The sequence below is a fragment of the Chelonoidis abingdonii genome, chromosome 3, assembly GCF_003597395.2.
Source record: "Chelonoidis abingdonii isolate Lonesome George chromosome 3, CheloAbing_2.0, whole genome shotgun sequence".
NCBI lineage: Eukaryota > Metazoa > Chordata > Testudines > Testudinidae > Chelonoidis > Chelonoidis abingdonii.
In genome coordinates, this window is record NC_133771.1 from 152,988,128 (window position 1) to 153,011,391 (window position 23,264).

Sequence of the window (23,264 nt, forward strand, 5' to 3'; positions counted from 1 at the left end):
AAAATCCATTTTTTTTAAATCATTGATTTTTATCCACCCTGTACTATACAGATTTCACAGGGGAGACCAGTGTTTCTCAGATTGGGGGCCCTGGACCCAAAGGGAGTTGCAGGGGGATCGCAAGGTTATTTTAGGAGGGGTCAGGTATTGCCACCCTTACTTGTGTGCTGCCTTCAGAGTTGGTGGCCGGAATGTGGCAGATATTGGCCAGGTGCTCAGCTCTGAAGGCAGCGCCCTTCCATCAGGCAGCAGCACAGAAATAAGAGTGGCAATACCATACCATGCCATCCTTCTGCACTGCTGCTGGTGGCAGCTCTGCCTTCAGAGCTAGGCTTCTGGCCAACAGCCACCGCTCTCCAGCTGCCCAGCTCTGAAGGCAGCGCTGACACCAGCAGCAGCACAGAAGTAAGAGTAGCAGTACCGCAACTTCCCCTACAGTAACTTTGCGACCACCCCACCACCACTCCTTTTTGGATCAGGATCCAATGGACACTGACACTAGCAGTTCTTATGCTGGCTTTTTTTATATTTGGTGTGTGTTCTGAAACCCCCTCCTGCTCTAGATTAAAGCTTTAAAATGCAATCTCTAATGGCTCAAACACTAGAAGGCAAATAAAAAGAACTCAAAATATATATATATTTTTAAAACCTCATGATTTCTAGCCAAATCTTAAGATGGGGGGCGGGTGAGGGACACTTGAGTCATGACTTTTGAATGCTTGATGTTGGTGTGGAGATTAATGGAAGGAGGAGGCATACATCAGAGACCTAGGGGGGCTCCTGTGAGGGCCGTAGTGGGCTCTAAGTGATCGCTATTTCCTACCACGCAACACAGATGTAATGAGGTTGAGTAGTGTCCACAAAAGAGAAACTAACAACTAATTATTCCTCAAGAAAGGTTTTTAATGACTTATGACTATAAAGGCAACACAGACAGAATGTGTCTGATGACTTTGTGCCTAATGTCTGTGTACTGTAACCATCCCCAACCAACACAAGTTCATATGCAATACTAATACATCGATCAACTATATTTTAGTAACCTTAACCTATTTATAACTTTAATCAATTTTATAAACTTTTATTGACTTCTTTGATAACTTGATGGTAACTTATAGACTCAAGGACTGGAAGGGACCTTGAGAGGTCATCGAGTCCAGTCCCCTGCCCTCATGGCAGGACCAAATACTGTCTAAACCATCTCTGATAGACATTTATCTAACCTACTCTTAAATATCTCCAGAGATGGAGATTCCACAACCTCCCTAGGCAATTTATTCCAGTATCACACTGTTGACTCATATTTAGCTTGTGGTCCACTATGACCCCTAGATCTCTTTCTGCCATACTCCTTCCTAGACAGTCTCTTCCCATTCTGTATGTGTGAAACTGATTGTTCCTTCCTAAGTGGAGCACTTTGCATTTGTCTTTATTGAACTTCATCCGGTTTACCTCAGACCATTTCTCCAATTTGTCCAGATCATTTTGAATTTTGACCCTGTCCTCCAAAGCAGTTGCAATCCCTCCCAGTTTGGTATCGTCCGCAAACTTAATAAGCGTACTTTCTATGCCAACATCTAAGTCGTTGATGAAGATATTGAACAGAGCCGGTCCCAAAACAGACCCCTGCGGAACCCCACTTGTTATACCTTTCCAGCAGGATTGGGAGCCATTAATAACTACTCTCTGAGTACGGTTATCCAGCCAGTTATGCACCCACCTTATAGTAGCCCCATCTAAATTGTATTTGCCTAGTTTATCGATAAGGATATCATGCGAGACCGTATCAAATGCCTTACTAAAGTCTAGGTATACCACATCCACCGCTTCTCCCTTATCCACAAGACTCGTTATCCTATCAAAGAAAGCTATCAGATTGGTTTGACATGATTTGTTCTTTACAAATCCATGCTGGCTATTCCCTATCACCTTACCACCTTCCAAGTGTTTGCAGATGATTTTCTTTAATTACTTGCTCCATTATCTTCCCTGGCACAGAAGTTAAACTAAACTGGTCTGTAGTTTCCTGGGTTGTTTTTATTTCCCTTTTTATAGATGGGCACTATATTTGCCCTTTTCCAGTCTTCTGGAATCTCTCCCGTCTCTCCATGACTTTCCAAAGATAATAGCTAGAGGCTCAGATACCTCCTCTATTAACTCCTTGAGTATTCTAGGATGCATTTCATCAGGCCCTGGTGACTTGCAGGCATCTAACTTTTCTAAGTGATTTTTAACTTGCTCTTTTTTTTTTATCTTCTAACCTACCCCTTCCCATAAGCATTCACTATGTTAGACATTCCTTCAGACTTCTCAGTGAAGACCGAAACAAAGAAGTCATTAAGCATCTCTGCCATTTCCAAGTTTCCTGTTACTGTTTCTCCCTCCTCACTGAGCAGTGGGCCTACCCTGTCCTTGGTCTTCCTCTTGCTTCTAATGTATTGATAAAAAGTCTTCTTGTTTCCCTTTATTCCATAGCTAGTTTGAGCTCATTTTGTGCCTTTGCCTTTCTAATCTTGCCCCTGCATTCCTGTGTTGTTTGCCTATATTCATCCTTTGTAATCTGACCTAGTTTCCATTTTTTATATGACTCCTTTTTATTTTGTAGGTCATGCAAGATCTCGTGGCTCAGTTGTTTTTCCCCTCAGTCTTGATTCCCGTGGGACCTTACCTATCAGCTCTCTGAGCTTGCCAAAATCCGCCTTCCTGAAATCCATTGTCTCTATTTTGCTGTACTCCCTTCTGCCCTTCCTTAGAATTGCAAACTCTATGATTTCATGATCACTTTCACCCAAGCTGCCTTCTACTTTCAAATTCTCAACGAGTTCCTCCCTGAAGGAACTGAAGGCAGGCACAGCAGCTTGCAAAGCTACTATGATTTATAAACTTCTAACTTCACCAGCACTGTATCTACTTCCAGCAAGGCACAAAACATATACAGTTACTATATATTGATTAAATCTATAGTATTAATACAGACTTAAGATTAACCAGCTCGAGCATCACCAGACTGTTTTAGTTCATATCTCCTCCTGCGTTTGTCCAAAGATATGTTAACCTTTCAGTTGACCATTTCCTGTGCTGGCCAGGCACAAATAGTAAGTGAAGCACAAGTCGCTTTGGTTCAGGGGGTGTGTGTGAGCCTGACAAAGAGCGATTTATTTTAGGTCAACACACACACACACACACACACATGCGCGCACGTGCGCCTCTGCATCTTATTTATACAGTATTTGCTGGCCGTGCTTCAAAACAAGTCAACCAATCAAGGTGGCCAAATATTCCAGGGTGGCATTTGTGGTTATTTTGAACTTATGAACTGTGCACCAGTGCTCAGCTCATCTCTTCTCTATGCGGCTAATAGTGGTTAATTTGCTAGACTTAAAAATGCTTGAATCAGCTTAGAGGTATTAGGTTGCAGAGCATAGTAACGACAAGTCTGTATTTACCTTGACAGAGTTTCCTTTTTAGTCTGTAAAGCTTCCTCGATAGATTTTGCTTATGCTTGCAGGATTTTTCTCTACTCTCTTCTTACAGCTTCCGAAAGTAACAGTACTTAGCCTGACACTACTTGACAAGGCTTATGCACATTAATCAGAGTTGGCAGTATTGTAAATGTCTAACCTTTTTTTGTATCTTACTAAGCTCTCGTCCTCATTGATATCTTGTAGCAGTAACTTCTGTTGCTTTGGGTTTTATTCCTAAATGCAGTCTGGAAAGCAGGTTTAGAGGATCAGCTGTTGGCTTAGGTTTCTGGACATGAAAAAATGGACTCTCCATGTGGTGGTGGTTGCATGGAGGAGGGCATGACATTTTGAGAGCAACTTAAAAAGAAAAATTGCTATGGCTTTCTGGAAGTCCTAGACCCAATTCTAAGTCGGACAGCATTACCACCTATCTCTACCCCTCTTGGTTGTCCTTGTGACACTGCTTTAACTGGGCAGATGCGTCTTTTATCCTGCTAGTGGCTTTCAAATGTGAACTTGTGACTAATGGATTGCTGCAGCAAATAATTTTACTGTAGATTGCTGCGACATATCAAGGGTCAGAGAGCTTGTCTTTACCAAAATAGATGTCTGGTTTGCTGATAGAAGGTGGGTATGCTGTGTGCTTCTTAGTACTTTATTTTATTGTATCTTTAAGCATAGGAAAAATTTAAAAAAGAAAGTTTAAAATCAGCACTGAATTTGTGGGTGTATGCATAAATTAGTTTCCAAATGAATCCCCAGTGCTACTCTTTAGCACAATGGTCCCCAAACTTTTCAGAGTTGTGCCCCCCCTTATTGCTGTCTTTGCCCCCCCAGCTGGGGCCAGGAGCAGGGTCAAGGGTCCAGGGGGAGGGGAGCGTAGACAGAGGTAAATGTTCCAAGGATGGGGCCACAGCTGGGGGGCGGGAGTGGCACCAGGAGCCAGAGCCCCGGACATGGGGCTGGCAGACAAGGCTAGGAGCAGAGCTGGGTGGCGCTCCCTCCCCAGCCTCCATGGTGGGTTGTCATGGGGCCCCAGCCATGCCCCCGAATGATCCTCTGCGCCCCCCTGCGGGGGTATGCCCCAAAGTTTGGGGACCTCTGCTTTAGCATATTATCTTTTTCATAAAATGAGATCAGTTACGGACTTTGGTAAAATTCTTCCTCTGAGTGGGCCTGGTATTAGGTTTTTGGTACAGGTCTTAAACAACTTATTTCCTTTAGTGTCTTACTCACAAGTGGTTCATCAGATCATCATAGGCTTCATTTTCATGAATGAATTGAAACCACTATGCTGATGTCATGTAAAAATTTCTCTCGGTATCAAACAGTTTGATAACCTGCAGCATTGGCTGCAGGATACAAGGCTGAATTATCTAAATATATATAAATGAATTACAGCACTATCCAGAAAAATCAGGGAGGGAAAAAAGCTAGCTTCATTATGGCAAGGATTTGACTCCACTAAAAAGTGAACAACTTCTCTTAGCAAGTTTTTTCTTGAGTGTAAATTGACAGTCAAGGTGTTTGAATATTGTTTAGATGCAGATAACTTTACTTCATTTGGGAACAAATTAATATTTAAACAGCTATATATATTGCTCAGCTAATATTACATCAACGCTTGAATAATGCCCACTCATCCAAGATGGCTAAGAATCTTTCTCAGATGAGAGATTCTCCAGAGGTTGAAGGCAAAGCTATTACTTTTGGGGGGAAAAAAGTACATAACTTTTGTTTGCTAAAGAAAGCTTCCAAACATAAAGCAAGAGTAAACTGATGGAGTGACATGAAGACAGATATCTCCAGCTGCCTTTGTAAAGGGAGAAGGCTGTCATTACCGTTAGAGGGATACATGGACTCTGGGTTAAGAGCAGGATGCATTGTGGGGGACGGCACCCATAGCCCATTAAGCAGAGGAGATGTTCTGGAGGGCAGCGGGAGCCATGGAACATAATTTCCCAAGCAGGGGGTTCTGCATATCCATGGGGGACTGCGCTGACACTATCCCCATCAGAGGACTCTGTGCTGGGAGAGGGAGGAGATAGCATGCACTAACTATTAGAGAAACACCCAGCATTAAGTTATTTGGACAATGGAAGGATACACTAAATTGACTTATTTGGGTGGCTATAACGTGACTTAATTAAATTATTGGAGGCAGTTTTGGTTATTTTGTTTGGTGGGCAGCATCGTTAATTGACATGGGATTTATGTGCTGTTAACTGGAGATGCAGATTTTACCCATCAGGGAACTGGAATCTTTAAGTCCAATCTAGCAAGGATACCCAATCAGCAGGAGATGAAGCAAGAAGGGGCAGGCCTTGGGGTGGGGTTGTGGCTTGAGAGTACCAGTGTACGTTCAGCCTGGTGAGGAGACTTTATCCTCTGGTCAGTGTGATATTCCCCTCTGGTGTTGTCTGGACCAGTGATCTGCTAGGCCACTCCAATCCTTGACTCTGGGAGCCAGCCTTACCCTGCTTTGCTGTGAGAACCCACGTTCCTGGGCTGTTCACACACAGCCTCTGGCATGTAAGCTGCTCTCAGCTATTTGCAACCGAACGATGCTAGCCAATAACCGAATAGTGCTAGCTCTGGTCCCAGACACAACCCTAGGAACCTCTGTCTTGCAGTGTCCAGTTATACCTGCTGGATGCTGCAAGCTTATATAAGTTTGTCAATTTAACAAAGAAATTGATATGTGCCAGGCTTGTTATCCCAAGGAGAGTCTGACGCACTTTAAACCAAATACGCTGCTTTAGGTAGAAGAAACAAACTGATTTATTAACTATAAAGGCAGATTTTAAGTGATTATAAGTCAAAGCATAACGAGTCAGATTTGGTCAAATGAAATAAAAGCAAAACGCATTCTAAGCTGATCTTAACACTTTCAGTGTCTTTAAAAACTTAAATGCTTCTCACCACAGGCTGGCTGGTTACTTTTCAGTCAGGCTTTCCCCTTTGATCAGTGTTTCAGTTGCTTGGTGGTGGTGTTTGTAGATGTAAGTGGAAGAGAGAGAGAGAGAGTGGCAAAATGTCTCTCCCTTTTATCATGTCCTTTCTTTCCTCTTGGCTTTGCCCTCCCTACCCGCCTCTTTCAGAGTCAGGTGAACATTACCTCATTGCAATTCCAAACTGCCCAAAGGAAGGGGTGACTCTGTCGAGGGTCTAACAGATTCTTTTGTTGCTGCCTAAACCAATGACCATTGTTCCTGTGAGGCTGGGCTGGGTTTGTCCCATCCATGCCCTGACAAGGTGTGAACTGTCTCTCTGTTCTTGGAGAGTTTTTGCATGGGCTTGCTTTAAGGCTTAAGCCATGAGGATACATTTTCAGCCTCATAACTATATACGTGAAATTATGACCTATAACCTTACTATAACATTACATTAATAATTACTACAACATCACTATAACAACCATGCTCAGTGCATTATGAGCCTTCCGAAGACATCTAACATGGCAAAGTTTGTATTGGATACCACACAGTTATTTTATAAAAATGAACATGGGAGTGTAAGGTGTTCCCCCGAGGTACAGAGCATCACAATGACGTGTTGGGTAATTGTTTTAAAGCCTTGTAATACATTATTTTCTATTTAAGTGGTTTAATATTGTCTGGTGCTGATATTATTATTTGTTCTTTCTTTTTTCAGCCCAAAGCATTGTGTACAGCTGTTCTGAGTACGCTGGTTCTGGATGGTGAATCAGTCTATAATCTGACTTCTCTTCCTATCTTGTTGATGTTAGCCAGAGTGATTCTTGTGCATTCGAGACATAAACTTCCTGCTATTCAGGTATGAAATATGTGGAAATAGTTATTGTGGTTGCCAGCCATGGATTGGTTCTCATTTTTCTTCCAGTGTCTCATTCTGTCTATTGTCTTTCTCTTCCATTTCACTTGTCTTCGCTCTTTTTTATGGCCTGTTCTGCTTTCAGAGACGACTTACTCTAAAAGAACAGTTCTACAAAACAAAGCAGTGACTACAATAGTGAGGGAATTAAAATCAAGGGTTATCTTTTCTAAAAGATAAGTTATGTACATGGAATTTCTAATAGCTAAGCTAGAGAAATGATTACTGGGGCTTTTTCCCTTGTGGGGGATGAAGGCAGCTCTTTTTCATGAAGATAATTTCAGCGTTAGAATTTGCTGTTTTTCTTACATCTGTAATTAGAATAACATGAGTGTAAATGTACAGTAGTATGTACAGTTCTAACGTACTGTAACCTTTGTTTCTCAAACTTTTACATACTATAAAGTTATTTAAAAACTGCTAATCTTTGTAAGCCAGTGTAGCACATTCTCTGGCTGTTCCCATTCTAGAAAGGATGATAAGAAATTCCTCTCCTTGAGTTTTTTGAATTTTCAGCTAGATCCTCACCCTGCCAGCACATTAGGAGTACTAAAAACAACTATGGGGACCATATCCCTATCTGCTCCCCTTTCTGATTTAACATGAAAGACAGAGAGGTTTCCCTGAGTTCCTCCTTAAAAAAAGTTTTCTGACTATTTTCCTTCTTTGCTTTAGCTTAAAAGCAGTCTGATTGGCAGAGGGCGATTCTGGAGCCGAGGAGGCCCTTAGCAGCAGTGACTTCCCTCCAATACATTGCAGTTGAGCAGGCCCTGGCTTGAGGTCAGAAGGCTTCCTTGGTCCATCTTGGTGCTTGGGCAGGCAACCCCTACTTCCAGCTGCATCTTCATAGGGGCCTGAGTTAAACAGTGTGAGAGATGTTCCTGGTTGTTTTGAACTTCTGGAAGCCAGGCTCTCTCTTGTTTTTCCTCTCTCACTCTGGATGAATGCTGTTCAGCTCCAGCAATTAGGTCAGCCAGAAGGGGAGAAAATGTACCTGGTGTACAAACGGGCACAGTGAGGGACCTCCTCCTGTCCAAAGACTTGTTTACACTATTAAAAGCAATAAAACCAAGTTTTAATGCTAGTTCAGGAGCAGCAGCTGCTGAAAACCATTTTCTGCGTTTCCTAATGTGACCTAGCCATTCTTTCTCATGTAAGTTTAAATCCAACAAAAAACTCTCAATAGTTCAGTTCTGTAATCATGTAAATGAGCTTAGAATTGGATAAAATTCTGAGAAATCTACCTTTTAAAACATTAATATAGCCCCGTTTTTCACAAATACTATTCTACATGAAAGACTAAATACTTGTCAAATTTTAAAATAATTCAAAAGAAAATCCTGAAACCATCCCCCCAAAATTAAACTTAATAAAATAAGTGCCATGCACAGCTCAACTGACTTATCTGAAATTTTTACAAAAATGTTCTTTTCGACTCTGAGACCTCTGTGTGGCAAACTGTAGGCCAGAGGAAATTTTTATCACTGAGCTTATAAACCCCAGATATATCCTCAGCTACAGGGTTGTGAATAGAATAGTATTCATTTCCTAACACAGTCATGTTTAAATTGCCTTTGGGTTTCTAAACAAAGTGATTGCGGGGAAGGAGGGGAAGGATTTGACCTCTTTTACAAGGTCCCCTGTTTGTGAGCCATTGCTTTGTTCAGCTTGATATCATAAGTCATATTTCATTGCAGTTTAAAATAGACAGTGTTTTATACATTTTGATAGCTCTTCTCAAGGCAGATTATAATCAACTGCATGGAAATTAGTTTAGATTTGTTCCCTAGATGCTGTGTGTGTAGTCTTTTTAGGTTGATGTACACTTACCTGTAGAACAGAAGTGTGTATATATAAATACTTTCTTGGCATTTATAGACAATAGCATATTTTAACACTTGGCGCGCGCACACACACATACTCTCTCTCTCTCTCTCTCTCTCTCTGAAATAACCAGAATTAACAAATCTGGTAAACATTAAGGGCTTAGTGCCATTCTGTATAGAGATTCATAGTATATTTATGGATAGTAACCTTACTGTTATCTTATTTGCAAAAATACACTACTTGTGAACTCTGGCATGCACATTCTCCCGGTGCAAGCGGAGTGGGGTAAGTTAAATTGGGGTAGATTTTTGTACTGCTTGTACGTGCACAACTTTAATCAGTTATAATTCTCCTTTGAGCTATGGTCTGAGACAGCCATAGAACCTTGTCCATCCCTTGTATTACAATTTTGTTTGTCTCAGTTAGGTTTCAAAAGCAAATACTTCATCTTTGTCAGCTATTCTTTATTATAAAGAAAGCCATTCATGCTTCCTTTCTGTAGCTTCCAAAAAGCTCCTAAAGCCTCATCCAGATTCCATTAAAGTCAGTGGAAAGGCCTCTGCTGAAATCAGTGAGAGTTGGATAGCTCAGAGAGGGAACTGCTTCCTGCCACACACAATGGTAAACCATAATTGAATTTGCATGTATGTGTTCATTTGTATAAAAATCCCTCAGTTTTATTTAAAAAAAGATACTATGCACACAATATACATACCTAACTCCAAATCACAAACACAATGAAATGAAAAGCTAAGACGCAATCAATATGTACCCTCTACTCCTCCACCCACAGACACACCTTACCACTATTGCACCTGTTGTACACCACAGTCGTCAACCTTAATTCTGCTTGTATTAGGGGTGCTAGCTTCTGACCTCAGTATTCTGCAATATATGTAACATACATATAGGCGTGGCAGATCTTTATTGTTTGTTTTATTTAAATGTTTATTTTATTTTTTCTTTAAATTTAACAATTTTTATCCATTAAAAAATCTATTTGTAAGTATTTATTTTTATTTTTTTCAGTTGGGGGGTAGTTTTGACAGTGGGGTGCAGGGGCTTCCTGCAGTGCATTGTGGCCCTTGACACTAAATCCTTGCAGGCACAAGGTGAGAGGAACGCTGGGGTCCTGGCAGAGAAGACAACACTTCCACCCCCCCCGTACACCCTCCCAGCTAGGGCCCTGAGGAGGAGGACAAGCTTCTGGCCGAGGAGGAAGCCACTCCATTGCTGAATGGCTCTTACTGGAAAAGGAGCCATTCAACAGAGGGGTTGCCTCCTCCACGGCCAAGGATGATGATGACAGATCATTGCAGTTCTGCCTGGGGGTCTCTGCTCGGCCAGGACTCCCATCTTCCTCGCACCTTGTGTCTGCAGGGATTCAGTGTCACGGGCCCCACTCACCAGTCAGGTGTGTGTGAGCGCCATCCTTGGCCAGGAACTGTTCAGCAGGAGAGTGTCCTTCCCTGGAGCCAAGGGCTTGTCACCCTCCTTCCAGTTCTGGCTGGGGATCTCTGCTCTGCCCTGCCAGGTCCACAGGCTCCCCACACACCTTGTGCCTGCGCAGATTGGGTATCACAGGCCTGAGACACACAGGGAGTCCTCTGCAGGTCTGCTGTCAGGACCTGCTCAGTCTCTGCTGTGACAGCAGGGCTGCAGAGGGCTCCCTGCACAGCCACAGGGCTGCGGACACCCAGTCCCTGTAGGTGCACTGATTATTACCAATTGATATTTTGTGTCAGCTGAAATTGACACTTACTCCTATGGTCAACAGGAAGGGGCAATGCAGTGACATCGTCCTGATCTGGCTCCAACTTCTTTGTGCCCTTGCTTCCCATCCATATAAACTTCCTCCTTCTCCCCACCTGTTAAAAGGGAGCCCTTAAAGAGGCAACACACCTTTTCTTCCAGCTGGCTAGGCACAGCCCTCTCTTCTCTCTCCCCACATGAAGATTGTGGTGAGCACAGTTTTGGGGAAAACTTAAACCAGACACATAGACACAAAAAGCTTTACTTCACACTACCAGTCCAGATGCTGATTATTGTTCTCTGGAATTCATCCATAAATTTTCACTGTCCTCCTACCTTCCACAGAGGAAAACTGTGGTGTCAAATTTTGATTTCAGATAATAAATAAGACTTTAGAGGAGCTGAACGGTAAAGAAACAAAGACCCAATTTTCATGATTTTTTTGAATCCTCGAGTTTGTCAATATTGCACAGAATCAGAGAATAATATTTTTGACTACAAATCAGATACTTTTGCAGTGAATTTCATATGTAGATTTACAGAGCAAACCAGACACTTACCTTTATATTTTGTGGGCTTGTTTTAGATGATATACTGAAGATATTAAAATCTACCCAATTGTTGTAGATTGTGCCTGATGACTCTAAGTAAATGAAATTATTTCTTTAAAAGCTACTCCATTTTTCATAGTGCAAAAAGCTGCATTAATATATCATTGTAGTTGAAAAGAAGAAAATTCAGTTATGACTCCTACAGCAACTGTAACTGCTTCCATATATACGTACAGTAGAACCTCAGAGTTGTGAACACCAGAGTTAAGAACTGACCAGTCGACAACACACGTTTGGAACCAGAAGTACGCAATCAGACAGCAGCAGAGACCCCAAAAAAAGCAAGTACAGTATAGTACTGCATTAAATGTAAACTATTGAAAAAGTAAAGGGAAAGAAGCATTTTTCTTCTGCATAGTAAAGTTTCAACGCTGTATTAAGTCAGTGTTCAGTTGTAAACTTTGCAAAGAACAATCATAAGATTTTGTTCAGAGTTGCAAACAAGCATTTCCGAGGTATTCGTAACTCTGAGGTTCTACTGTAGTACATTTTGTCTGTCTCAAATTCAAGATTGCTTTAATATTTCTTTGTATTGATTTTATAAAAATATTAACAAGTGTGTTTAATCACACAACTCACGATGTAATTCAGTATGCAATGTGAAATATAAATGTTCCAAGTTTTTAATGTTCACATGTTTATATGCTCATACATTGAAATAAACTTTTTGATGTGCAGAGTTCAAAATATACACGAGCTGGCCTTGCTTTTTCTCCTGGGTGATGCACATTCTTTGTTAACTTGAAATTTATTTCAAACACATTTAATTTTAAACTGAATTTCTCTGAATATGTCAAAGATAATAGGCCTTATTATTGAGGATAAACTTCATAAACTGGTCTGAAGTTTTAAAAATAGGCTGTGTCAAAGTTATCTGTGCACAGTAAAAATGCAAAGCTGCTTGACACAAAAAAAAACCCATCATCTCTTCATGTTCTGGAAACTTGAAAGCAAAGAATTAAAATTAAAGTTAGCTTATCCTTACTAACCTCAAGCATTTAAACATCATGGTCAGCCTGCACCGCTCCCGCCCCCCCCCCCAATAAAAATAAAAATAAAAAAATTGCTTGTTTGAGTTAAAAATAATATTTTCAAAAATAATACATTTTGGGTTCTTTGTATTTACCTTCTGGCTTCTTAGTGTGCACTCACTTCACATTTTCAAGCTAAGGCAAGAAATCTTTTTTTAAAAAGCAAAAGGTGAGATTCTCATGTAAATGCCTGATTCCACGACCCGAGGTTCTAAGAGAAACACCAAATACGACTTGTGATAAAACTGCACTGTAATTTGCAGAGAAAAATGTGGAGTTTAGGTAACAAGAATGTTTGTTTTATATATAAAATGTGGACAAAGTATTAAAGCAGTTTTACAAGTATCTCATGTTATTGACTACAAGTGAAAATGCAGTGTTGTAGCTGTGTTGGTCCCAGGATATTAGAGAGATGAGGTGAGTGAGGTGATACCTTTTATTGGACCAACTTCTGTTGGTGGGAAAGAGAAGCTTTCCAGCTACTCGGAGCTCTTCCTCAGGTCTGGGAAAGGTGCATAGGGTGTCACAGTTAACTACAAGATCAGACAAATAGTTTAGCATAAGTAGTTAGCACACATTCTAGGGGACCAATTCAAGGTGATGTGGCTGATTAACACCTCCCCCCAACCCCAAAACAAAAAATGAGTTACGGATTATTGTTGTAATAAGCCCTAAATCCAGTGTCTTTATTAAGACCATGATTTATAAATTTAAATTCCCGTGCTTGTCTTTTGAAAGTGTTGCGTAGGTTTCCTCTGAGGATGAGGAAATGATAGGTCAGATCTAGAGTGATCACTTTGGGAAAAGTGTTCACCCACAGGTGGTGTGGGTTTTTTTTGTTTGTTTGTTTTTCTTATTTTCCTGTGAGAGTTCATTCAAGAGCTCGTGACTTTTCTGGTTTCACCCACATAATTGTTGTTGTTGCATTTAGTGCTCTGGATATGTTATGATAGGCATGTGAAAATGTCTCGCATGCATCTCTCATCTTTCCTTCATAGGAATGTATTGAAGTCTTAGTTTGGCTACACTTGCAGGTGTGCAGCGCTGGGAGTTAAAGCTGTCTTCGTACAGCTATGTAGAGAAAGCGCTAGAGTGTGGCCACACTGACAGCTACCAGCGCTGCAGTGTGGCCACATTTGCAGCATTTGCAGTGGTGTTGGGAGTGGTGCATTATAGGCAGCTATCCCACAGAGCACCTCGTCCCATTTTGGCGCCATTTTGGCTTTGTAGGAGGGGGGCGGAAGGTGCGGGTCATTCTGCTTCCTGTCCCAACGCCCCGTGATGCATCACTTCATATCCCAGCAATCCCTGTTTTTCTGTCCACGTTTGGTGCCATCTTGATTCTTTCAACGGTTTCTGTGCAGCGCGATTTCTGTGGGAAATGGAACCCGAACTGCTGAGGAGTATGCTGACGAGTCTCGCCAGCAAATCATGTTTGGCAGTTGAGCTATTCCTTAGGATACAAAGTGATGAGGAGTCTGACAATGATAGCAAGTCACCTGACGCGTATGACACTAAATTGCTTCTGGCATTCACAGAAATGGTCAGCACCATGGAAAGCCCCTTTTGGGCTCGGGAAACAAGCACTGAGTGGTGGAATCACATCGTAATGGAAGTCTGAGATGACGAGCAGTGGCTGCAGAACTTTCGGATGAGAAAAGCCACTTCCATGGGACTGTGTGCTGAAGTTGCCCCCACCCTGCGGCGCAAGGACATGAGATTGAGAGCTGCCCTGACAGTGGAGAAGCAGGTGGCTATTGCAGTCAGGAAGCTGGCAACTCCAGACAGCTACCGATCGGTCGGGAACCAGTTTGGAGTGGGAAACTTGACCGTTGGAATCGTGTTGCTGCAAGTTTGCAGGGCCATTAATCGCATCGTGCTAAGAAGAACCGTGACTCTAGGGAATGTGCAGGACATTGTGGATGGCTTTGCACAAATGGGTTTCCCTAACTGTGGAGGAGCGATAGATGGGATGCATATTCCTATTCTGGCACCACCCCACCTAGCATCCGAGTACGTTAATCGGAAGGGGTATTTCTCTATGGTTCTCCAGGTGCTTGTGGATCACGGGGGGAATTTCATTGGCATTAACACAGGCTGGCCTGGAAAGGTGCATGATGCACGCATCTTTCGAACACTGGCCTGTTCAGGGAGCTGCAGGCAGGGACATTTTTTCCCAGACCGCAAGATCACAGTAGGGGACGTTGAAATGCCCATTGTGATCCTTGGAGATCCTGCTTACCTGTTAATGCCTTGGCTCCTGAAACCATATACTGGGAAACTTGACAGGAGCAAGGACCGGTTCAACTATAGGCTGAGCCGGTGCCGAATGACTGTGGAGTGTGCTTTTAACCGTTTAAAGGGGCGCTGGTGATCTCTGTATGGGAAGCTAGACTTGGGGGAAAGCAGCATCCTCGCGATTATATCCGCGTGTTGTACCCTCCATAATATTTGTGAAGGGAAGGGTGAAAGATTCAGTCAGGCATGGACCTCTGAGGTTCAACGCCTGGAGGCTGAATTTGCACGGCCAGAGAGCAGGGGTACTAGAGAGGCCCAGCACAGGGCTTCAAGGATTAGGGATGCCTTGAGGGAGGAATTTGAGGCTGAAAACCAACAGTAATGTTTGGTGCCTTGCATGGGAGAGAAGTGCAGTGGTTACAATGTTAGTAGGAATCTGTTTTTCCTAAGCTGATTTGCAGTGCATGTTTCTTTCCTGGGCTAAAATATCTTTGTCTTTCTGCAATAATGAAGACTGTTTTCAAAGCCAAGAATTCATTTACTGAAAAGAAAATAACTTTGACAGACACACAACATTTTGGGAACCTAAAAGGGCAGGGGGTGGGGTGGGGTGGGGAACTGTACAGTCACAGGGTTTGAAATATGTCCTGTCTGGAGTGCTGTGCAATGACTGCTGCACTTCAGGATGCCTATACTGCATGGTGATGGGGGTTGAGTGCAGAGGGTAAGGGTTGTTCTCAGGGCTGGTTGGTGAAAGTACAGGTGTTGGAGGCAGCTGGTGGTAGTAAGAACCTGGATGCTGGGGAAGGGGGTTTTGAGCTGACATTGGGGGCACAAGGGAAAGAGCTTTGGGACGTGGGGAGGGGCCGGTGCAGTAGTGCTCTGCCTGCATGGCTACGAGCGCCTGGATAGAGTCCGCTTGGTGCGCCAGGATGCTTATCAGCTGCTTTGTGGTTTTCTTCCTGGCCGCTGCGTTTTTCTGGTGGGTCCTGCTTTCCCTTTCCCTCTAGTCTTGCACTTTTTGATTCTCTGTGGCAGAGTGATCCATAACTGCTTGCAGCAGGTCGTCTTTGCTTTTTCGCTGCTTCTTTCAGAGGTTTTGGAGTCTTTGAGCTGTTGGAGGCAGCTGAGAACTCAGGGTTGCTTGTGGAAAGGCAAAAAAGGCAACACTTAACAGAGGCAGCATTGTTTATATCTCAGACAGTTATTCCCACACAGTGAAGGAGTAACATTCTTCACAATAGCATAATTTTCCCGTACCAAAGAGAGCGCACATAACTCACCGGAGCCCCGAAATGGTGAGTAAGGGGGACTGATTGCTTCAGGGCCGTACTGCCTTCGGGGTTTCTCTGCGTTGGGGAAAGCAAATAGCTGCAGGGGGCACCTACACTGAACACTCTCCCAACATTTTCCACAGGAGTTGATCCTGGAAGATATCTCGTTGCTGCGGGTCACCTGGGAAGAGTGGGAGGGTCTTCTGCAGCAATGCGGATTCCACCCTGGCCCCTGTGCAGCTTGCCTGTGTGCAGCAATGGTCCCCCCACCCCTCGCGACACAGTGGCACGGACACATTAGCCTGATTGGGACAAGGACCATGGTGGCTCTCCCAATAAACTTGCACAAGTGCTTTGGCGCAGTTGCCCCACGCTCTGGCTGAAACTTGAAGAGATTACCGAGGCCAATTACTGCGACGTGATAGACCACACAATGCGGCTATTCCACATCTAGACATGCATGCTGCATGCAGAACCTCCCTCCTCTCCCGAAAATTTCCATCCTGAAAATAAAAGCTGCTTACCGGGAACCCGCTTCTGTTTGTCCTCCACCAAGTACCGCCGCTGCGACTGGCTACTTCTTCCTGGCTTGAGAAGAGCTCCTGGCTGCATGCCACCAGGGACTCCGGGGTATCTCCCCCAACCCCAGTACCCTCACTCTGTTTCCTCCTCCCCCTTTCTCCCAGACCCCTGCTCTGAAGTGTCCATCGTGGTCCTCGGATTGGCGGTGGGTCACCCCAAGTATTGCGTCCAGCTCTTTGTAAAAACGGCAGGTTTTGGGGCAGCGCCGGAGCGGCAGTTTGCCTCGCAGGCTTTGCATTAGGCACTCTGCAGCTCTTTCACTTTAACCCCACACTGCAGCGTGTCCCGTTCATGGCCCCTTTCCAGCATGGCCTTTGATACCTGCCCAAAGGTATCATAATTCCTACGGCTGGAGCGCAGCTGGGACTGCACAGCTTCCCTCCAAACACTGATGAGGTCCAGCAACTCGCCATTGTCCATGTTGGGGCTACGTTTGACGCGTGGAGGCATGGTCACCTGGAAAGATTCACTGATTGCACTCCACACCTGGCTGAGCAAACAGGAAGGGGATTTTTAAAATTCCCGGGGCATTTAAAGGGCGGGTCACCTGAGGCCAGGGCAGTAGAGTTCGAACTGATGAGCAGAGTGACTGAGGAGGTATTCTGGGATACCTCCGAATACCTCTGAAGGCCAATACCAGCGTTTTTGATGGCCACACTGGCGGAGCAGCGCTGCATCACCAGTGCTGCAGTCGTTATTCCCCAGGCCGAGGTAGAGTACATGCAGTGCTGTAGCCAGGGAGATGCAGTGCTGTAGCCAGGGAGATGCAGCGCTGTATGTGCCTTGCAAGTGTGGACGGTGAGTGAGTTGCAGCACTGTAAAGCCACCACCAGTGCTGCAACTCTCCAGCGTAGCCAATCCCTCAGTCTTTTTTAGTGTAGGTGTAACGACAGCCAATATGTGTAGAGTAGATAAGACAACGTTGTTCATCTGGCTTGTATCTGTAGGATTGAGATCTAGCCTGTGTGTTTGATGTAGATTGGATTTTCTGACTCGCATTGGCCTGCCAGAGCCTGGATTTAATTACTCTCAGGATAGGCTTCAAAGATTAGAATGTGGTTTATTCGTTGCAGTGTAGAAAGAAGTACACATGGTTTTCTGTTACTGGACAACCTTAGGAGAGGATTCCTTTATCTCCCTTCGATATATTAATGGTTATCTATTTATAAATACTAAACTGCGCTTTCAGCCATATTAAATAAGCTTGTCTTTTGTTGAGTGTGCTCAGAATGATCTTAATATGAAATCCTAATATGTCTGATTCTGACAGTTCGTTTTACATATGTGGTGGTGAGATGTGCATGTTCCTTGAATCAAGGAATTGATATCTTGTCAAGGTGTGCTTTAAATTCTAACATGTAGAAGAAGAAAAACCTTCACTGCCAGTCTTGAACCTGTTGGTGCAGAGCTGTGTCCGAAGAGACAAATGGTTGAAATTTTAAACTACAACCCTTAAAATAGCAAGGAGAAAGAGAGGCAAGGCTGTAGGGAATTCAAATGACAACTATTGAATTCTCCCTTTTTATTGGGTGACACCTTTTCTCCATTTTATATCAAAAAACTGTGTGGCATTTGTATTGAACTAGAAATATGTCATAAAGGTACAGTGATAATTGTCTTATCTGTGAGACACTTCAAACTTTTAGCACTCGCCTTTTCAGAAGAAAGGAGAGAATGTTTGGAAAGGAGGATTGTTGATTGAAGCCATCATCTGAGGGGAATACAAGAGGGAAAAATTATTAACTGTTAAGTGACTGAGCACTCATCTATATTGTAAGAATTTTTTTCTCTTTTGACTCTTTATTCAGCCTTGATATAATTTGAATCTACACTTTAGGAAACTTCCTACCTTAATCTAATCTCAAGTAGATAAGATTTGGTATTGAATTTTTATAAAGCAACTGTATTTGTGTTTTTGAAATTATTTTTTTAAAATCTATTTATAAAAGAAAATCAGTTGTATTTATCATTGATTTCAAATATTCTTATTCTCCATTTTAGACGTTGCCTTGGTGGACTTTGCGATATGTGAATATTCACCAGCAATTGCTAGAGGAGCGATCACCTGAGCTGTTTGCTCTTGCCCAGAGTTGTATAGAACAAGGTGAGTTTCAAATTATTTGATTATGTTCGCATATAATACCAATCATTTGTCAGAAGAGTTTTGTAGATGTGTCACAGTTTGCAGCATTGTGCCTATCAGGTGCTTTTGTAACTGCAGAGAGTAGAAAGGCACTTCTTAAATTGACATTGGTTTAACAATTCATTCTTGTTGGTGGATGCTCTGTTGGTTAAGGCTTTGTAATCCTGAATACACTCTATCTGCTTGGAAACGAAAAAAAGTGTTTAGTGGTATGCCACTGTTAATATGTATCAAGTTGACGTGCAGGTATTATGCCTGTCTTGTCTCTTATTTAACAAGGCTCATTTGAGTTTCAAATGTGAATTCTGGTTTTGTGCGGCTTTGTAAGAGACACTGAGCAATTTTCTACTGCTCCTCCTCACAGAATGTGAGAATTCTTATCGACTTGAACCAGAAATATTCGGAATATAGTGTTCAGTTCCAAAGATGTGCTGGGTTACGTTGCAGAAAAAGGTCATTATTTTAAAATTGATTTTTGAAGTGAATATTGATGCTGAGGAAAGCAGACTAATAGTCTTAGAATTAAACATAAATAAAATACCATTGATTTTTAAGACATTGAGTTTATTTGTTAGCTGAAGATTTTTTGCTGTAACTAGGAAGCCTAAAATTACATTTTCAACAATGTTTAAGACATTTATCTCTCCCACTTAGACATGCACTGGCATGTATAGATTTTACCCTTGCCAAAAAAGTTACAGACAATTTTAAATTCCCTATTTTACAGGATGAACATTTTTTTTTTTGTAATGAAAGGTTATTTCCTGGGGTTTGAACCAGCTGTAGGATCAAGGCATGACAGTGATGCCCAGAATACCAAATAGTAGTTTGATGCCCTTGCAAGATCACCATATGAATAGCAAAAACTTGTAAAATACAATGGTAGGATTGAGCATAGAATTATATTGGGCCCTATCCTGTGAATTGGTGAGTGATCTCCACTGCCATTGGGCTGCTCCACCATTGGGTCCATCCACTAAATTCTGTAATGTTTATCTTTCTCCGTTTGAGAGCTTTAAACAATTTTCCACACAGTTGTATGAGTGTGGGAAAACTTCATTTATGGACTATAAACCATTTAACTTCAATAATTTAGATGTCTAATTGACCAAGTGTCTTTAATCCATAACACTGGGAAACTTGCTGTGTAATCACACTTTTCAGAAGAAAGGAATTCTAGGACACCTTTACTTTCATCACATGAAATTAAATTAGCTGACATAAAGGCCGAGGAAATCTTGGACGTTAACTGACATCAAGATAAACAACTCTGATTTGAGCTCCTAATATCCTAATTAGCAAATGTATAATCATTTTAGCAAATTCTATTTTTAAGGTAAAAATCAGATGTACTGATCAGTGTCGTAATTGAGCACTTCAGAAAAAAAAATCAAACCTAATCAACCTGTTGCTTAAAAAAATCCTATAAAATCTGACCTTTGACATGTGCTGCAAAGCCAGTCTTTCTCTCTCCACTCCACCCCCCCCCCCCCGCCACCTTCTTCAAAGGGAAGAATTGTGAAGGTGATGAATTGTTGGAGAGAGTTGTTTTGCCTGATTTGCTGGTGAGGGGGGAGTGGGGTGGGCTAGATTAAATGAAAATGTTGCTACTTAGTTATAAAGGAATGGGGTTTTGCTACTTCTTTTTCTATCTTCAGGACTCCTAGTTTGGATGGATTGCTGCTTCTTAAAAACTCTGTATAAAATTGACTAAATGTCAGACAGGTGGCTGCTGATGTTTGTTGTTCAGGTTAGGGAGGGGAAGGTGGAGGGATTCCAAAAGCTTTTTCATTATTATAGAGAATGCAAATGAGCCGTTTGTAATACTCCACAGTGATTGTTGCTTTGAATACAAGAGCTGTTTAGATGACTAATCAGTGAGAGGGAGACAGTGTCAACATCAGTCTATATGCCAGCAGTTATTCAGTTGCACTTGAGACTGTAGTTTATCATTTATTTGGCTGAACATTTCTATGATGACTTTGCTGGAGAGTACAAAGTACTTTAAAAATAAAGTATTCTTGCTTGTCTGAAACTCTTACTCAAAGAATCAAGGTAGCAGGAAAAACAAAACCTGTAATATGGAGTATTTTGTCAGACAGCGATTTTGAGTACAGACGTCCCCCGACTTATGCAATCGTTCTGTTCTGGAAAGCCTTGCGTAACTCAAATTTTGCCTAAGTTGGGAACATATACCCATACATTGTGCAAAAATTTCTGCAACTTGAAAATCCTATTTCTGGCTTATGGAACTTTTTCCATAAGTGCGAATTTGCGTAAGTTGGGTCTTGCGTAACCTGGGGGAGCGTCTGTAGTTAGCATGTGTGTTGCCGTAGAAATTCTTAAAAATAAGATTTTAGAGCAAACCTAAAAATAGGATGCTATGATTGAGGCACACTAAGGTTGTATCTGCACTGGTGTGCATACCCCAGTATGGGTTGTGTTCATGCGGGCTTGAGCAAGCCAAACCCACACCAAAAGTCTACATTTGCTCTGCTAGATATGCATGTACCCATGTGCATCCACACTGCTGCTGTGGGTACACAAGTTTAGTGCTACTATTTCAGGGACGGTATGCCAAGGTTCTTGGAATCACATGGCGACACTGTAGGAACCAGTTTTTAGTGTGTTGTTGGTACTGTGTTGCAGTCCTTCTTGGACCCATATGTGGAACACATTTCTGTCTTGCCTTCACACACATGCTGATAACAGTTCTGGATCATGTTGCCCTTACTTCTGTTTCTGCAGAACTGGGTTGTAGTCATGGATCTATTGGATAAGCTGTTCCTATTCTTTATTGCAGGTCAAATGTTTATTTGTAGGTGCTTGGCAAGATGCTGGATGGCATTTCAGCATCATTTTTTGCCGAAATCAAAGACAGATGCTTGTAATAACAATTCATTTTTGGCACAGTGGACAGATTTGCTGAATGCCACTATTGCCTTTGGTGTACCATCATTTTTGGTGCAGGAGAACTAGCACAGTGTTGTGGGATTGCATCATCCTACAGGCTTGGAAGCAGCAGCAGTGGCTTCAGAGCTTCCACATGAGGAAACAGACCTTCATGGAGCTGTGTGAGAATCTTGCACAACCCTCCAGCACCAGGACACTTGATTGAAGGAAGCCATATTGATACAGAAGCAGGTTGTTATTGCCCTGTGGAAGTTGGCCGTCCCAGACGGCTACATGTCCATTGGAGTTGGAAAGCTCACTGCGAGGCTTGTGAGGTGATTAACACTGTGGTTTACCCACTGGTGGCTGGCATAAGAAACGATCCAGAAATAATAGCTAGTTTTCAAAGGATGGGGTCCCCAAACTATATTGAGGCCATCAATAGCACTCATGTATCCATCGTTTCTCACAAGGAACAAGTGAATATGTGAACCACAAGCTTACTATTCCGTCATTATGCAAGGTTTGGTGTACTACAGAGGCAGGTTCATGATTACTAACCTGTGGAAAACTCAGGAAAGTTTCATGATGCTAGGGTGCCGAGATCTCTCTTGTACTTTAAGGGGGAAACGGGGACTTTGTTCCCCAGAAATGATATTGTTATAAACAGTGTATCTGTGCCACTTGTTGGTTTTGGGGGAACCCCACATACCACTCCTGCTAGGATTCATGAATCTATATCCTGACATCAGGAATCGTGGAGAAAAAGAAATTAAATTTAAAGCTCTGTAGGTGCAGGATGGTCATGGAGTGAGAATTTGATAGGCTGAAGGCTCATTGGTGCTGTCTATGAATCTGCCTGGATGACAGTGTGGCCTGCTTCACACTGCACCACAGTTACGAGGCTAAAGGCGCATATTTCTGCACCAAGTGAACTCAGGATGCTTCTGTCATAAACAGATATCTAAGGGTTAATGTTTCTTTCACCTGTAAAGGGTTAACAAAGGGAACCAAACACCTGACCAGAGGACCAATCAGGAAACTAGATTTTTCAAAGTCAGGGAGGGAATTTTTGAGGTCTGAGTCTTTTGTCTGTCTCTCAGCTATGAGAAGGTTCTTTCTATCTTCTAATCTTCTGTTTCCAAATTGTAAGTACAGGTAGAAAAACAATATAGGCTTTTATGTTGTTTTGGTTGTATTTACATATGTGTAGCTTGCTGGAATGTTTCAAATTGGATATCTTTTTGAATCAGACTGTTTATTCATATTTTTCTTATAAGCAATAGCCCTGTGGGTATGGTCAATTGATGCAGAGATATGTTCATTTGTTTTTTCTTTCTTTTTTATAAGCTTTCTTTTTAAAGAATGTGTTTTGGAGTTTTTCCCTGGTGTAGGCTAAGGAACGAGGAAGGGGAATTATCTTTGTGGAGATTACGGAGGGGAAGCTCTGGCAGCACAGGAATTGGTGGTAGGGGAAAGAAGAAATCATTTCTGTTTCCTTAGTATTTGGCTTTGGGTTCCTCCTTTTAGTGGGAAATAGAGGGACTACCCTTGCTGGTATTGTTAGTGTAAAAGAAGATTGCATCACAGTACTCCTC

The 23,264-nt window shown here is 42.4% G+C and overlaps 1 protein-coding gene across 1 annotated transcript in view; it reads left to right on the forward strand.

Moving 5' to 3' along the window:
* Window positions 1–23,264, forward strand: part of TTC27 (tetratricopeptide repeat domain 27) — a 231,511-nt gene that overhangs the window by 22,912 nt on the left and 185,335 nt on the right. The window contains exons 4-5 of the mRNA XM_075064235.1: window positions 7,119–7,259; window positions 18,633–18,735. Coding sequence (XP_074920336.1) covers window positions 7,119–7,259; window positions 18,633–18,735 — 244 coding nt within the window. The remainder of the gene's footprint in view (window positions 1–7,118; window positions 7,260–18,632; window positions 18,736–23,264) is intronic.